Source organism: Falco peregrinus, chromosome 3 (genome assembly GCF_023634155.1).
Source record: "Falco peregrinus isolate bFalPer1 chromosome 3, bFalPer1.pri, whole genome shotgun sequence".
Lineage (NCBI taxonomy): Eukaryota > Metazoa > Chordata > Aves > Falconiformes > Falconidae > Falco > Falco peregrinus.
In genome coordinates this window covers 71122437-71141159 of record NC_073723.1, presented here as the reverse complement: position 1 = coordinate 71141159, position 18723 = coordinate 71122437, and the positions used below count along the sequence as shown (strand labels likewise).

Genomic DNA, 18723 nt, shown 5'->3' with positions numbered 1-18723 from the left:
CGTTCTGCCTTGCAGCCCTTGTAATGCCACAGCCACCGCGAGGCACTTCAAGACACCTTGCCATCTTTTCTGCACCCTGGGCCACAGACTGCAGCAGCTTTTGGCAGCACGGACCATTGAACCTTCAGCCCTTTCCAAACACTGGAGAGGTCCTTGGGTGTGTTGTGTCCTGCTAGCTCTACACAGTTCAGTGAGATTGTGGTGATTTTGCTGGGCTACCTTTACCACACAAGAGCAGCCCACTTACTGCAATGTTAAACCCTACAGGCTGGTCTGAAGGGACCAGGGGTGGAGATTGTAATGGATACACCTTTGAATTGTTGTAACCACAACCTGAGTTGTGTATTATAGGAATTACTACAGCAAGAACCACCTGAACCAACAGAGGACAAGCCTTAAAAAGAGAAGTGCAAGTGCAGCAGTGACCCAACCTGAGCTGGCTTTGGTGCCCAATAACCCCGTGCAACACACAGCCCTCTCCTCTCCTGAGTGACCACCAGAACAGATGGAGCCCAAAGTCACGAACTTTGTCATTTCATGGACAATGAACTGAATGGACATTTTGTGGACGTTTTCTAGACCTTTTTAAAGGGGTGGTCCATAGACTAGGGGAATGATATCTGTGTATTATATTAAAGGATGGGAAGGGTGGTGGAATGAAGTTGTACTGGAAAGAGTGGCATGATATAAATGGTATGGAATAAGGGGTGGGTACTGTCCTGGTTTCAGCTCGGATAGAGTTAATTTTCTTCTCAGTAGCTGGTGCCTCACTGTGTTTTGATAGCACACTGATGTTTTTTAGTTGTTGCTGGGTGATGTTTACACCAAGTCAAGGACTTTTCAGTTTCTCAGGCCCTGCCAGTGAGAGGGCTGGAGGGGCATGGGAAGCTGGGAGGGGGCACAGCCAGGACAGGTGACCTGAACCAGCCAAAGGGATATTCCATACCATATGACGTCATGCTGAGTATATAAACTGGGGGAGGAAGAAGGAAGGGGGGGACATTCGGAGTGATGGTGCTTGTCTTCCCAAGTAACCATTATGCACGACACAGCCCTGCTTTCCTGGAGATGGCTGAACACCTGCCTGCCAAAGGGAAGTGAAGTGGTGAATGAATTCCTTGTTTTGCTTTGCTGGCATGCATGGGTTTTGCTTTGCCTATTAAACTGCCTTTATCTCAACCCACAAGTCTCCTCATTTTTACTTTTCCAATTCTCATCCCCATCCTGACACGAGGGCAGTGAGTGAGCGGCTGCATGGGGCTTAGTTGCCGGCCAGGGTTAAACCATGACAGTCATCACACAGGTGGCTGAAGCAAGAGTCAAAACCTGTAGACAAATACCCCACATGTGCTACCAAATGGTAGCCACCACAGCAACAATTTTCTGAACAGAGCAATACCCAGATTGTGAGGCAAGTTGTTTCTTAAAATGAAATGGTAGTTTTCGGAGAGAAAGGGAGAAGCTTCTCAAAATATATCTCTGGAACATCCTGCTTTGGGGATGGCTTTGCCCCTCCTCTCATCTAAAGGGTAATGGTGGGCTGGGCAGCACAGCTCCTCAGTCTTCATAACCCAGTGTCACGTATCTGCCTTGACTGGTCTGCCTCCATCCTACACCATGAGAAACTGCTGGCAGAGTGCAAAAGAGTAGCCCTTTGCCTCACAGCTTAAGGCATGGCAATGACCTCAGACATCTTTCTTGAGGACAGTCCCAGGAAGGAAGAGGTCTCACCCCCAGATTTCAAACACTGTCATTTGTGCCAACTAATGCCATGCTGAACAACATTTCTGCAGCTACTTTTCCACGTAACCTACGCTATCAGAGAAAGCCTGAGCTCTTCAAAGAGCCAGCTGTGGGCAAGGAAACACATCAGCATAAGGAGAAATGCAGCACACATGTGGAAATCAGCAAAGCCAAGGCAGCAGCCTACTGTTGTAGGTAAAAGGTACTCAGCCCCGCCCTAGCACACAGAGACTCACTGCCCAAGGAGGAGGTGAATTCAGTCACATGCACTGACCCCACAGAACAGAGGAGCACAAACAGAGCAACAGGCTGGCTGCAAGGAACAAAGTCGTGGCTGCCCCCCCGGAAAGGTGCAGAACCACAGAGCTGCACTTCACATTACTGTGTGACCAATAGCAGTCAGCATCTTCAGACCAAACTAAACCATAATATACACAGCACAAGCATCCCTTAATTTTTCAGCTATATTATTAATACCAAGGGATTAATCTTTCACTTGGTTTGACCAAAGGAAGAAAATATAGAGCACCAATCCATGGGTAGAGGAGATGAGGAACAGGTGAACAGATACACTTTCCTTGCTCTTTTTTCCTCCAAATGAATAACCTTCTTCCCTTTCAAATGAAAACAAATCAGGAGACAACGACACATTGAATTCTAGAAGACAAGCACGCTAGGACAACAGTTATACCAACATTCCTACCTTCTTGAGGAAATGGTCTGACTGAGGGGCTGCTCTGACCATCCTTTTCTTTATCAGAAGGAACTTTCTTCAGCACAGGTGGAAGCAGGGCAACTTTTGGGGAACTGGGGCCGGAGGGAGACTCCGGAGCATCCTCTGTAGAGTACCATGAACGAAAGGGTGAGAAGTTACATTTGCTTTGTAGCTCATAGAAATGGTGCTGTTATGATGGGCCAAACCTCAACACAATACACAAACAAGAAACAACTAGAATCTGTGTCAGAAAAAGGAGGATTCAGGAATTTACATTATGTCAAGAGAAGGCATGATGGCCCTCAGTCCAGGTGAATAGCCGAAGCAAAGATCTCAATTTCAGCATTTTTAATGTGTACTGTTATTGTAGCACAAAAGGGACCAACTGAATTTCCTGCAAGACGTAAGTATGCAATTTGTAAAGAACCACTGAAAATTATTTTGGATGGATTTTTGGAAATACTTGTTCTATTTATATTTTTGTTTTCCCAAAACATAACGAACTGATCAATTTAGATAGATGTCCTGTTTACAGTTATAAGGCATAGAAGTGAACCAGGGAAACAAATTCCATCAATAGTGTACAGAACTCCGTACTTCCAGGAATAAATTGCCAGTACATAACATGATAGCATCTGCAAAGATTTTTTAAATAATAATAAAAAAAAATCTAGTCCTCTAGACTGTAAAGAAATCTGGAACTTAAATGCAAATCCATACTTCAAACCATCTGGATATCTTGTTTCTAAAAGGCTGGATGTGTTACGTATGGTGAGTTGACTACCACCTTTACAGTCCTTACAGGACGACCTTTTCAGTCTTACACCAGACAGCCTTTCTATGGACAGTAGGGGAAGTACAGCTACAATGGATTACTTAAACCGTGTGTATGCTTGCTTCCCAAGGAGTAAACAGTTGCATATGTATGCAACAGAGGAACTAGGAAGAGACATTAGCACTGATAGAAGCAAAAAGGAATTCAGAGTATCACCTGTATTGTCTATTTGTACAATAAGTTAATTCAGTAGCATATTGGAAATGAATAGGAATTTAGCTCGCTGTTAAGGAGTCACCACAAAGGAGTCAATCTTTTTACTTTCAGCACAGGAAAGTGATGACCTTCCAAATGCAACTCGATCTGAACAGATACACCAATTCCTGGACCTTCTCCATGCTTTGGATGTGCCTGTGAAGCCAGCTGCTTTGGGAAGTTTGGTATCAACATACGGATGAGCACAGTGCCTGACCAACACAGCTATATTTTTCTGAACTAAAACTGTTACGTGCTTTACTGAGGAACCACTTTCAGTCTTCGATAATTTGTGGACATCCAAGCTACGCTCATTTGCTGACAGATTACTTAGCAAAAATTTGCTACCATTAGTTTGGCCCCACTGCTGGGAACAACGATGGGAGCAAAAGCATAAATAGGATTATTGCTTGGCTTCTCCATCACGTCGTCTGGCCGTACTTAGCCAGCAGGTCACTACAAGTACTAAGATAGAAGTTAGACTGCAACAGAGATGGTGCTGCTTTTACTGCCACCCGAGGAGCTGGCCTATTATGAGTAAATATTAATCACTCTCCGCGTTAAGCCCACAGTATGCTCTCTCCGCAGGAACTAAGAGCTTGCCGAAACAGCCCAGGTCTTTCTGATACCTAAGATTTTAGATAACACACTGCCTATTTTACAGATTAAGCCTCACCAAATAAGCTATACTTTCCTATTGTATTCATCTTTGTGAGCATCTTACCCAACACCTCTCACTGTTATGAACAGTTCTAAAACTGACAATAAAATAAATTTAAAGCCATCTAAAACCTGAGGGTGATTCTGTGTTTGAACAACATCCTACCCACTGGAGTGCAGAGACCACGTAATGCTCAGGTTGCACATCAAAGGCAGGGAGGAGGCTGTAATCTCCCTCTGCCCTCTCATCCTCACCAGAAACAACATCTTTTTACGGTCAACAGCAAGCACGGGAAAAGCCTAGATGTCTGCAAGCTCTTATAGATGGCCTGCTCGCATTTTTCAGTCCTAAGCAATTAATAAGCTGTATTTCCCATAACTACCGGGGAGGCAGTAACCAGCATTTAATTCCCCTCAGCTGCAGTGGCTGTACTTTGAGAAGAGGGGGTTGTGACACTGCCTATTAAATAGCAGACAGATGAATGTATGCGAGATAGGCTGAAATATTTCCTCACTCTCGGAAACCTTGAGATAACATCTGGGCAGGAGGTTAGGACAAAACAGAAGTTAATAGTCATTCAACTGGCAGTCTTGCAGTTTATAAAAGCACATTTACCATTATTTCCAGTGAAAAGCAATAAGGAAAGAAACAAAGGCAAAACAGGGGAAAAGAAGAGTAAGAGACAGTCGGTTTGTGCAAGCTATTAAGAACAACAGGCATTTGCTTGAGGGGCTTAGAGCAGCCTGCCAGAAAACTCCAAGGACTTAAGTATTTAGAGCCAGGTGTTTAGAGAACATATTTTCATCAGTGCTACTACAACAGGGTTTTGATGCTGAAGTAGCTATCTATGCTCTTGTCTTTCGTGAAAGCAGGCTAACCCAAAACAGCTCTGCTGCTATTGTTTCTCCTCAGGTAGATCACAGACTAAACCATTTTAGTAAGTTTATTTGAATTAGGCTAAAGGGAGGTGGAAAAGAAGGATGCAAGTCAAGAACAAGTGACTGAAGAACGTGTCCCTCTATATTTAAGTTCTGTCCAGGATGTGGCCATGGGTGTCTCCTCCATAGCCCACACAAACAACACTCAGAAGTACCCAGCTGGGGATAACAAATGCCCAGAAGAGCTCCTCACCAGTACGAGAGGCAGAGCGTGGTTTCTGTGGCACTGTGGGTCGTCCCGCTAGGTTGGGCTTTGTTGACTGCAGTGGGGGTTTTGGGCTGGTCGGTGTATTGGAAGAACTTCTTGCCTTTACACCAGCTTCTGCCTTTGGTTCAGCTTTTGAATTTTTTTCTGATGATGCTGAGATGGAGTCACCTTTATTCGAGGCAAACCGACTCTCTGGAAGGGTCTGCTGCAGCTTAGGCACTAAAATAAATAGACACATAAAATAAAGTCTCCTGCAACACAGAAGGCTCCGTGCACAGGTATGCTTGCGTGGGAAGTACCATATAGCTCACATATCACTGCTGCACTGCTGTGTGAGTGTGTAAGAGGACCCCTAATATTTCAGTCAAAAAACTCACTGCAAGAAAAGCATCTAAAACGGCTAGTTCTTACACATGCTAAGCTTAATAATGCCTCAGAGGTGATGGCATCTCCCCCTTTTTGATATATTTGGGGTAACGGCTGGCTGGACCTTACTCTTCCTTCAGATTTCTGGGAACAGATGGTACAGCCTACCTGCTGAGAAAGCAGCAATGGATTAGTGGGTAATGCAGCCTTTGGCTGTTTTATGCCTCTACAGACAAAACGCTGGGTGTCCAAGATCAACAGAGAAATCCTGGCCCAGAAAATAAATCCCAAATGTGTGATCAGCAGGCTACATCTTTTTATTTGTTGCTTTTAGCAAGCTCTGGAGGAGATTCTGAAACTTAGCCAAGATCAAAGTATTCCTTATATAATACTTTGACTTATCTAGTTACACTGTATATGGATTACAGTTTCCACACATTAGCAAGTTTATCAACATATTGTTTATCCTAAAATAAGACCGAAGTATTTACAGATAAAGCTACACTGACTACCAAGCAACAAATCAGTCCTATCTAGCTGTGCAAGTTGGTAGAAAGCCTGCTGGACGGTAGGTTGCAAACAAGCAAAATGTTTGCCCTACTTTCCTACTCTGCAGCTTTCAGAAGGCTGAAGGCTTGTGAAGGCTGTGCAGCAGGTATAACAATAATCTTGGAACTTGTATGTTAACTTGGGACTTTCACAAGTACAGACTAACTGAAATGCAGACTGGTAACCTGGTCTTGGCAAAGCCAAATATGTGCTCACAGATGCTGACTTGACCTACCTACCTGCTACTCCCATTCAGAAATCCTACTCATTACAAAAGTGCTGAGCACAAACGTTTTGATGGCAGTGGGAGGGAGGGGAGTGTTGATATAGTTTGTTGCAAGCCAGTCTCCAATACTTCTTTCCAGCTTATGTAGCTCTTTTTCAGCCGAGCTGGAGCTAAACCCTGGCAAACTAGAGAGTTGTGTGGCACATACATATTTGTGTGAGAGCGTGACAGGGAGAGTTTGTGTCTGCATGCATGCAATAGACTTTCATGCTGCAAGCAAAACAGCAGGACACCTTCTACACTTGTGCGTGTGTGCATATAAAAAAGCAGGCAACACCCAGGCATGAACAAAAAAACCTCTTACTCTCTTTCTGCATCATTACCTATAGTTTTCCTATAGCAACATCCAGCAATTTTCCATGAACTCTCTTTCTTGCCTTCCTAACCTCAGGCCTGCTAATATTATTAGAACTCAGTACGTTAAAATAAATTAACCCAAAACAAAGATAAACCGTAGTTGCAACAGTGAAGAGCAGCCTTGGGGAGCTCTCAGGCAAGAGTGGTAAAGACAGAACTAACAGCTGGAGGCCAAAAGGAAGGGGCATGCACAGTGCAGTGAGGTGGGGATGAAACGTGTATATACAGAGACAAGGACCAGAGAAAAACTGGGGCCAGACACCCCCAGCTATTTTAATGGCCCAATAAATGACTATTCTTGCTCCTCTGACTTCAGTTTGATTATATCGGAAGTGACATGTAGTACACAAGGTCCTCCTCAAAAGAGAAACAGGCTTTAGAAGTGCTGATTTACGGAGTTCAGCATGCTCTGAATATACCGTCTTAAAACTAGCTTTAGAAAGGTATAAAACCTCAAAATCTGTTTCTTAAGCGCTCAACCAAGATGGCCACATTTGGATTTTCATTTCAGCCTGTTTTTTCAGCCTTGCTTCTGGATGCTTTGGCAATCCTATGTGCCGTGCTTGCAGGATACCTACCACCACCGTTGAAAAATCAGACCCGGATTTCCTACTTCAGCCCACTCTTTTCAGTCCAGCAAATGTGGTACACACAAACCGCCAGAGCTGACCCCCTTTTGAGCACTTCACTGGCCACGTCTAAAAGTGTGCAGAGACCAGAATTTCACCTTCTCCTGAGATGGCGGCATAGTAGGCACTGCTAAGTAAGGGCCCAGGACTACAGCTTGACAAGGGCACAGCAGGACTAGGTGCAGAGGGGACTGGTGCTGTAGGTGCTGCAGGTGCTGCAAGGCTGGACTCCACTTTGTGCATGATGGAGAGTTGTTTTGTGCACGTGTGCAGTGACCAGAGGCCGCCACTGCTTTGCAGACAGGCCTGGCTTCAGTCAAGCCGGGTAAACCCTGCGAAGAGCCAGCTGCCACTGCCTACCAGATTTCTCCTTTAACAGCTGCAAGCCGGGACTACTCAAGCTGGTTCATGCACACACTACTGTACACCTTGCAAACTGGTCACATTTAGGTCATCAGATACATTCAGGAGTGTCGCTTCTTTGTGTGCAGACATTTTTGCTGGCTCCTGGGTTCAGCTTCAGTTTTGCTGATCCCATTACAAATCAGCATCCTTTTGAAGGTGCCCCCAGGCACACGCACCAAGTACTTTCCTTTCTGTGCAAAGTGGAACACAAGAGTAAAACCTGAGCTGTCAACTCAGCCCTAAAGCTGTCTTCATGAGAAGTGCTGTCCAAGACAGTACAAAAAAGTGAGTTTGTTTCTAATCCTTTTCACATAGCATAAGCTTATATTTTGCTCAGGTAATTGTAGGCATACAATCTGGAGAAAGAAGTGAGATTTTTGAGTTTAGGCATTTTGCATTTTCTAGAAAGAGTTTAAACCAGGAAACTCAAACTGTACCTGTACCACTTCCATCCAGTCGTTCTGAGCTTGTTGTTGTGTCAAAAGACTCTCTGGGAGTTGTGTCATTCCCAAGTTTCTGAAAGAGTGAGAAAAGCTCTCATATTAATAATATAACTGTAATTAATACAACTCCGTGGTTCTGTTAGGAAAAAAAAAAGCTCTAATCTGGAAGCTATAAGGCAGGGAAAGCAGTGATAGCAATAGAACGGTGGATTCTCTCTCCTTGTTTCTATTTCAGGTCTTGGAGATCTAAGCAGGAAGAAAACAATGTCAATTTGTAACTAATACTTCCCCATGTCTAGCAAAGCTGCAATGATACCCTGCCGCCTAAGCGACAGGTCTCCTAAGGTGCAGGAGTTGAAACTGAAGGTGCTAGTTGGAAACAGCCTTTTCTCCAAAGACAGCTCCATGTTTAAAAATTCCTTGTTTAGGTTTAAAATAAAGTCTTTTTCTGAAGATCTAGATTTTGAATATGACTGCTGAATAGATCTCATGCTCTTCCACATACAAGAATAACTTCTTATTTTAAATAAACCTGCAACTACAGAAGTACCAGCCCTCACATTATTTACAAGACTGCTCTAAAAACAAACAGACCTTACTTACTGAAAGATATTTAAAGCTACACGTCACAAGCACTGCTGGATGCTCAGCACCTCTAAAGCGGGCTTCTTGTTTATATGCTGATATTCTGGGTAAGCCTTCTATTCTCAAAAATAGATTTCCTAACATCCTGGCCTCAAAAGAAAAGGTGCAACACCTTTTTTTATCGCAGCTGTAGCCTCTGTGAGCTTGAAACCTGTGTAGTCACCAGAAGCTTAGATGTGCAATCAATGTGCTTGTAAAAGAACCAGCCTCCTTCTACTGTCTTACCTGTTACCAAAGCTTAAGCAGAATGATAAACCTGGGGACAGAGGAAGTGCATAGAACTAAGTGCAGGATATATTATGACAGAAAGCCTTCTAAAGATAAAGCTAAGCAAAAAAGTGAGATTTTTTTGAAACTAAAAAAGTGGGGATGGGCTTTCGCAGGCAGCTTTAATCTTGATTTGCTATTTCAAGGCAGTTAGTGTGGCAAACGACTTAAAACAAATGATTTGTGCTGATGACCATTGCATTTGGTTATATACCCATGCATAAATCACGTGGCCACGTTCAGGACACTGCTACTACTGCTCCAACACCAAGCTGGCATGACTTGCTCTGGGATCTGACTGTCCCGTAGCATTCAGAAACCTTCACCATGTGCCATGCAGTGTACGTCAAACATGGTCACTGTCCTTTGGAGCTTACAATCTGAAAGACTGCTAGGTGTACCACATAGATAAAAATTGGGCAACAAGAATGTAGGAAGGAAGAGAATGGTTTCAAGTAGCAGTAGCACATACTACTTATAGAAAAATTGGCAGATTTAGAGTGAAAATTCTATTTTAAATATAAACATAACAAACAATCTCTAAATATCCACACTGACCATGTATTTTTCCCCTGTGGTGGTAATTCAGCACAAGCATTTCAAAAGCAGATTTTGAGAGGCAACGCAGAAAAGAGTGTGGTTGGCCTTAGAGATTTACTGATACCTCCATTTTGCTCATGTAATCTCCCAGATTCTAAAACAAAGCCTCTCTTCGATACAACAAAGAAAAGGACGGAGATGCCGTGCCTGCCATTCCTGTGTAAGACCTGGCAAGGTAACGCTACCTTCTGACCTCTCCGCTAAGTACAGGTGCATGCTTTAAATGGCACACTGCGTTAAGGAGAACGCTATTGAGAATCGTCATTAAGCTTCCCGTACTGTAAAACTACCCTGATAGAGACTATACACTCCAAGGGATTATATTTCTACAGGTTTTAAGTATAAAATCATCTGTATGTTAAAAATGATGTGTAAGCCAAACAATGAAGTCTTCTGGCCAGAAGCGTTCTAGAAATGCTATGCCTTGTAGGGCCAGGATGGGAAGCTACGGTGCCCGTATGGACAAAACAAAGTGCCCTCCAAAGCTAGGAGGAACATTATGCTTTGCACCACTGGGTGAAAACCCAGTTTTTATTCCCATCTGCTCACTGTCATTGATAGTTTGTCTGAATTCTCACCTTTCTACCTCCTAAAGTCGCATGTTTCTTTGCAAGGCTGTCTTGGCTATGTATTTTTGAAAGTAAAACCACTCCCCACTTACTGGATTTTTCTTCCATACCATGGAAAAACAACTTTTGAGAACTGAATTTGCACCAATTTCTTCACGGAATGTGAATTCTCGTGAATTTTCACTGAAACACTCATTTTCCTATGTAAATATTGAAGATACATGCACAACAGTTAGCTACAGTAAATACTTTACAGCTGTATGACAATATGAAAACTAATTTCGCCATAACTCCTTCTTCCCTTGCTAGTTATGGGACTCCTGGGGAAATATGACCTCATGTACAGAGACAAGGACAAAAGCCAATGCTGGCATCTATTGATATAGTACTTACAAATGTAATTAGGATATTAGCACGTTTGGCTACCTACTGTACACATATTAGAAACTGCTTATGGTCCCGAGACAACACAAAACACTTGCTGCAAAAATTTACGCTGAGAAGCTGACAATCATGTCAGATAAATGCAGGTGGATTTATCATGTAGACCAGGCTCTAGTTTTAATAGGAATTCACGCAAAGTTGGGAAATACTGCAGGAGCTGGGTGCTTTCGAGAGTAAATAAAGAGATCAGAGATGATCTTGGTCCGCTCACAGGTCTTGCTCGAGGTATTTAAAAATTGAGTCTGTAAACACTAGATGGAGCCAAACGATCTTTCCATGTACACCTAGAGGCAACACTAATCTGCAAATACTCTACCATTAATGCCAACTCACACGTATTCTAAGCAAAAGAAAACAAAAAAGCATTTACCATCTTTCCATCTACTGTGCACCTGCTCATCACTTGTATCTGTAACAAGGCTGTGGTAGAGCATGAATGAAATAGTAAATTCCTTCTGGCTTTGTTTTCACGTAAAATAGCTCAGAATATAAGCAGCCATCTGTACCTTAAAGGAAAACACAATTTTCTATCATACTGAAATTCTGATAAATTTAAAGATGTTAGGGAAGTTGACATCATACCCAACCTAAACAATGTAAAAGCAGTGGGTTGCTGTCTTCTGAAGCTCAACCATCAGGACGCTGTATGATTCTCACCTTCAGGAATATCATGAATAGAAGTCCAAACCTAAATTACTCAATATTGTGATGTTGGATGAAGGATGTGAAAAAATATTTTGAACAGTAGTTCAACTTTGTGTGGTCTGGGTAACAGTAAGAATGGATAACTCAGTGCCCTGCTGCATGCAGATTCCTGTTTCAATTAAGTTTTCTTGTCACTCTTTAAATAAGAAACAAACCCACCTATTTTTACATTCAGTAAATGGAAATTTTTACAAAATCTAATAAAAAATTAAGATCGACAACATTATTTTCTTGAAAATTAAACCTGAAAGAAGAGGGGTAACCTTTCCAACCAACCAAAAAGTAAAGGGTGGGAAAAAAAGCCACTGGGAAAAGGTAACAACTTTTCTTTTTGATAGATGAACTTCAAGTTTTCAATCAATTCTTTGAAAGCTCATCAATAGAAGAGGACTTTACTCTCTCCACTTAAAAAAATTAAAAATTACGCATGCTAATATTCTACATCAGTCATCATTCCAGACCTGACTAACTTAAGATGACAAGTATTAAGAATCTGAAGAGCACCAAGCACACACAATTTATGCAGTTGTAAAAAATTTACATCATCTGGAGCAGTTTGGTATTTTATATTACAGACAGAGCATAACAGTCATTTAAAATCATATGGCATTTTAATTGATAAAGTGGTGGTTTAGAACTCAATGAAACTATCCATGGGCACTACTCAACACCAATGAGAAAGCTGGGAATTGGTTATTTCTTCAGAAAAATTGTTCTTATGCTGAGGATCCCTTCAATGAGACATTGATTACTGTGTTGATTTGAATCTGCTTATTAAAAGACTCCAGCTGCAGGAATCGTTTGGACACCATGGCAAGCACTGTAAGACTATGACAAAAAGGTAAAAATGAACTTTGGGTGCCTTGCTTTGTCACAGCAAGCGATTCTAAACATGTTAAAGGAAGGAAAACGCAGCAAAGCTTGCAGATGAGCTTTGTCATCAGGTAACACCTTCCAAATCACAGGGGAGGACAGTGGGGAATGGATGGTATCTGAATGCCCTGTGCCGTAAAGAGGGAGAGAGGAGTAAAAAAAGGCTGACCCTTTGGTAACTTTAGAACATGCCAGCTGCAGCTGGGGGGCAGCAGGGGATGATAAGGGGGAAGTTCAATGGGAAACGGGCATCAGGCAAAATAGGTTGGCACATAATGCTTTGAAGCAACACAAAGATATTCCAGTCTGTGTGTTTGCAAAGCTGCAAAGCTCCTGCCCAGCATCAACACTTCACAGAGAAGAAAATTAGAGAGCGAAGGGAATCTGGACAAATATTTGGGAATAGATTAATTTATTTTTTTTTTATGTATGCTTATTTTCTTTGAGTGTTAGTATTTGAAATACAGAAATCAAAGGCTTAAAAATAATTAGGTGTGTACAAAAGGACATAAAAATAAAATGAGTGCAACAAGAAAAGTATAAGCTGAATAGTCAGAAAAAGTGCTTGGAAGCTAGATTTACTTCTCTGCAAGGAATATATGACTTTAAACATAGTATACCTCTCCATCTTTCTACACTACTTTCCGAAAGAGAAGTGTACAGACAGACAGCTACCCCTGTAGTTTACTCTGCCAAACACCTGAGGTACTGGTGTGCAGGGGGCACGCGGTGTGAAGTCTGTCCTAGCTTTATTTTTTCTAAAGCACACTTTCATTACACGTGAACAAACCTTACATCATATAAAGTGGAGATATCCAAGCTGTGCTTACTAGTTGCCCCAAAATTTACTCTGTAATACATGCAAACTATTACGTGTCCTCTTCTGTGATGGCCTGACATTAAGCCCAAGAGCTGGTGTCACCTCTTCCACAAGAGAAGAAAAAGTGCAGGCTTAAGGTGCATCTCCTGTTCCAAGCCTAGTCCCTTGTCCGGGGTATTCATGTTCGACCACCACAGCAGAGAGAAATTCTCTTGCAGGAACACCATAAACCCTGGTGGAAAGCAGGACTGATGTGTCAAGCCCCAGCCACCAAGCCTGTAGACCCAACCCGCCCCCCCAGAGACACCTAGCTCTTGCTCTTTCTTTCAACAAGTCAAGAGAAATTAAATTGCCTTCACCTTCTGAGCGGAGGCTGCTCTCTTCTCCTGCTTGGCTTTCATTTCTGCGAGAAGTCCACTGCCCATCACCTGCACTCCATACCTCCGGCCTCCTTGTGGGCTTCCTTTGCTGTCACCCCTCTCAGATTTTGCTGCATCATCTGGCTGCACCTCTTCCAGTGAATCTGGTGTCTTTAATTCCTCAGATCGCTCTGTACCACCATTCTGCTCTGCAGGCTTTACCTCCTTCTTGCTTGTGTCCACAGCTGAACTTTTTGCAGCAACCTTGGGTGAGGAGGGCTCCTCTGCCACCAACACAGTCTGGGGACGCTCAGATTTGGAGCCCCTTGATTTGATTAAATTAAGGAAGCCACTCTTCCTGGAGTCCCTTTTCTTCTTCTCATCACCTGCTTCACTCGGCTCACAGCTGTCTGAACTTTTAGTTGATGGTCTCCTAATACAAAACACAGATATTTTAAACTCTTCTCCACTCCCCTCCTCTTTTAAATAGTACCAAATGACTTACCCTGGGCAAAGCCAACCTTTTGTATGATCCATATGATGCCCCCGGCCCAGTCATTAGCTGGTGTCTCTACATTAAAAACTGGTCAATTAATACTGATCATACTGTCTTGAGGATTTCTGTGCTGGCCTTGCATATGGTATAATGAAGAGAGGCAGCTGTTTCATCTGCACTGGGCTCCCAGCTGTTTCCGACACACCACACAGCTCTGTCCAAGCTGTCTATGCACGTATGTAATGGGTTTGCCTGGCCAGGTTTTGGTAGCAGGGGGCAACAGGGGTGGCTTTTGTGAGAAGATGCCAGAGGCTTCCCCATGTCCAATACAGTGAATACCAGCTGGCTCCAAGACAGACCTGCTGCTGGCCAAGGCCAAACCCATCAGTGATGGTGGTAGCACCTCTGGGTAATGTATTTACGAAGAGGAAATAAACCCTGCATGACAGCAACTGCTGCCGAGAGAGGAGTGAGAGTATGTGAGAGCAAAAACTCTGCAGACACCCAGGTCAGTGCAGGAGGGGGAGGAGATGCTCCAGGCACAGGAGCAGAGATTCCCCTGCAGCCCCAGGTGAAGACCCTGGTGAGGCAGGCTGTCCCCCCGCAGCCCGTGGGGGTTAGTGGTGGAGCAGATATCACTGCAGCCCATGGAGGACCCCACATGGGAGGAGCAGGTGGATGCCCAAAGGAGGCTGCGACCCCTGGGAAACCTGCACTGGAGCAGGCTCCTAGCAGAAGCTGCACTGGAGCCGGTTTGCTGGCAGGACCTGTGACCCCACGGGGGACACACGCTTAAGCCGGCAGTTCCTGAAGGGCTGCACCCTGTGGGAGGGACCCACGCTGGAGCAGTTCATGAAGAACTGCAGCCCTTGGGAAGGACTCACACTGGAGAAGTTCATGGAGGACTGTGTCCTGTGGGAGGGACCCCACGCTGGAGCAGTGGAAGAGATTGAGGAAGAAGAAGCAGCAGAGAATGTGTGATGGATGAACTGACTGTAACCCCCATTCCCCATCCCCCTGTGCCACTGTGGGGAGGAGACAGAGAAAATCGAGAGAGAAGTTGAGCATGAGAAGAAGGAAGGGTTGGTGGGAAGGCGTTTTCAAATTTAGTTTTCATTTCTCATTGCCCTAGTCTGATTTGATTGGTGATACACTAAATTACTTCTCATGAGTTGAGTCTGTTTCGCCTATAATGGTAATTGGTGAGTGATCTCTCCCTGTCCTTATCTTGACCAACAAGCCTTTCATCATGTTTTGTCTCCCCTGTCCAGCTGGAGAGAGGGAATGACCTAGAAGCTTTGGTGGGCACCTGGCATCCAGCCAGGGTCACCTCACCACAACATACGATTTCACTCTGCTCTGTTTCCAGAGTGTGCTACCTCCAGTTTGCACCTGCTCATTATTAAGAGGAGAACAAGTGATCCAGCCACACGATTCACATGGCTTTTGGGGGATCTTGTCCCTTAAGGGCCCTGCTTGAAGTAAGGTGGCTGTGCCAACTAGTTCTTTTCTCAACAGGGAACCCAGAGACGTCACCTTTATAGTGCAGATGCTTATCCTTAAAAAAAAAACAAAAAACCCAAACCCCCCCAAAAACCCCAACCACCCCAAAACAACCCACCTGCCAGTAAAAATCTTCTATAGGCATCTTACATGCAGAGTATTCACGCTTGAGGGGAAAGCTGGGCACGTAACACTTCTGCATAAGAGCACCCCAACTGGAAAGAGTGCCACTGGCACAGAAAATGGAGCAAGGATCCATAGCAACAGTCATGGCCATGGACAGGCACGCAGGGATAGTCCAAGTGCGCAGGGACATCTGAAACCAGCGGCCGGCAGGCACCCAAGCGAAGCACAGGAGGATGCAGTAGTCTGTGAGCACCCCGAACTTAAACCTGGCAAACCCATTTTTCAGAGCTACCATAATTTTACCACTACACATAGTATATCACACATGGTTTCACATGTCACTCTATATATTTATAACCCACAGTGACTTTAAAACATTTTCTTTTCCTGCCACAGCTATCTACCAGTTAACAGCTACCGTTTTCCTTAATAAAATGTCACACACACTGCAGAAGGGGTCATTCCAAGTTGCCTGGAAATCGCCCTAGTTTTCTCATGTAAGTATTTGTGTGTGTGTGCATGTCTCTGCGTGTATATGTGCATGAACACGCATGAATGCATGAACATCTAGATGCATGGTTCTGTAAATATACAGCCAGCTACAAAGCAACTGTGTAAGCCGTATAACCCTTATACAAAGCTGAAGGTGACATCTTTCAGATGAATCTATTGCCTAAATCTGGAATAGTACAAATTGGTCAAACATGTCTTTAATGTGCTCTAAACCAACATAAATCTACGGTCATCAATCAAAATACTGTGCCCAACAGCAGTCCTTACTAGGCAGAGACACTTGTGTGTACTACTAGCACTGGAGAGGAGATCCTCAACCAATACACAAAGCTCTCCTTCAGCTCTAATGAACTCCACTGAAGGGTAAAAAGATGTCACCTGAATTATAAAAATACAGACTAGTCAATAATGCTCCTCATATGCTATATTAAAGCAAGTTATTTCAAAGTAGTAATTTCTAAGAGAGGGGTAACTGAATTCACAATGTCTTAACTACTAAGGTATTTTCTGATTTTGACAACAGCAACCCTGGATATTGGGAACAGAAGTCAAATACAACTTAGAAGTGCTACTTGCCCAGCTATTCGGATTTATTTATTTATTTGGAAAAAAAAAATTGAACTTACTTCGAATCCATTTTTGTCACCTTCTTAGTGAAAAATTCATCCACACCTTCATCCACTCTCCCCATGAGGCCATTCTGATCCCCTTCTGGAGGCACTCCAGCAGACACCTGACAGAAGAAAAACTCTGGTATATAATAACCTAAAAGCATATTTATTTCAGTGATAATTAACAGTTGGGATATTATAAATATTGCATGTGCCAACCAAACCTCAGTGCAGACAAGGAAATCACCACTGGAATTCCCCCTTTAGTCAGGCCAGTTAATGCATTATATCAAAAGCAAAGTAACCCAGAACAGCAGTGACAGACTGGATACTGCAATGCATGAGGCCACAAATCAAATGCCTTGGGCTTGTGAGAACAGAGCACTAGTTCAGTTAAAAAAAGAAAAAAAAAGCAATTCAGGAAAAATTAAATCCCGATCAGGTGGTGATCTGAAAAGAAAGTATTTTCAACAGCTAGTTGTTTCCCTATTCAGAGAAAAACCTATGTTCTGGATTTTGGAATTTAGACATTTAGAAACAGAGCCTCAGCAGGTTAACAGAGCCTTTTATAATTCATTCAATTCAGCACTCCCAAAAGCAAATACTCTAAATACAGAATCAGGTGCTGTACTTAAGGAACTGAACAGACTGTCACTGAGTGTATGAAAATGGAAAACCTGCTCCCTTCCTTTGGTTTCAATGCCGATGTTTTGAATGTGGGTGACTGGAGGCATCTAAACCAGGCTGACTTAGTAATACCTGCCAACCACAAAGGCCCTGTGAAGATCAGCTGGTGGCTCTGCAACCTCCTGAAGATGAAACATGCAGTCCCTGGGAAGGATTTCTCATGTGGTCTAGCAGGAGCTAGATGTGGCTTTGAAATGGAAAAGCTCTATTACCAGTAGAGAGACTTCCTTCAATTTACATGCCATATGGAAACCTTTTAGGTGACTACGGAGGACTCCACAAGACCCAACCCAGTTCTATTCTTGGTAGTACTAATGACCAGGAATCAGCATGCCGTAGAATAGCAGCGTTTGCAGTTTGAAACAATTTAAATCAAGGAATCTCCCAGCTGTCACGATAACTCAGAGCAATCCCAGCTTCCCTTTTCAGCTGGAATACACACTGTTCTGTGCCCCTAAAAAGAAAAATGAATACTCTTAAAAGCTGCTGTCAACATCAAACCTAGCCTCATTAAGCCAGGACAACAGATTGCATGCAAATTAATGCTTTGACATATACATGAAACTTCTTACTTTCCATGGCTGAACCTTGCTAGAAGCCTAGTGTTTACTTTGTTATCAAAGATAATAAGTTAGTATTTTATTGATACTTGCTGTAGCAATGTAATACTGATCTGAAAAAAGCCCACCTGGTAATGATTGCTTTGTTGCCAGACTGCTCATTTCCTATAAAAACCAGTTTTATTCTAAGCAGCACAATGTCCTTTCAGACTTCCAACTCTGCCACCTTTTTTCTGTAGAGTTTTTTTTAAGCTGGGACATCAGACAGCAGGCAGCAATGCATATAGTAACATCTGGGTTGGTCGCACCAGTGCTGGTTGTCTCAATGTAAATACTTCCCTTCTCAATTAAAAAACAGTCGACACCGACATTTCAACCGAAATGTGACAACCAAAAGTGGCTGATGCATTTCAACAGAAATGAGAAACCATTTAATATTGATACTGAAGTCCCCCAGATACTAGGCACAAACATGTAAGTATCAAAGGCAAGTGCATCTCCTGAAGGGGAATACAAGAATCCAATGATCTACAGCAAATGAGAAGATCTACCTCAGAAAGAGTTGGTATCTGAAAAAGCTTCTAAAGTTTCTAAAAATGTACTAAAGATACTGCA

At 43.2% G+C, this 18723-nt stretch overlaps 1 protein-coding gene across 3 annotated transcripts in view; it reads right to left on the bottom strand.

The window, feature by feature from the left end:
- Positions 1-18723, bottom strand: part of CARMIL1 (capping protein regulator and myosin 1 linker 1) — a 241305-nt gene that overhangs the window by 46263 nt on the left and 176319 nt on the right. For all 3 annotated transcript variants that reach the window (XM_055799395.1, XM_055799396.1, XM_055799397.1), the window contains 5 exons: positions 16877-16983; positions 13613-14045; positions 8325-8403; positions 5281-5514; positions 2447-2581 (listed from right to left, as the gene is read on the bottom strand). In XM_055799395.1, the coding sequence (XP_055655370.1) occupies positions 2447-2581; positions 5281-5514; positions 8325-8403; positions 13613-14045; positions 16877-16983 (988 nt within the window). The remainder of the gene's footprint in view (positions 1-2446; positions 2582-5280; positions 5515-8324; positions 8404-13612; positions 14046-16876; positions 16984-18723) is intronic.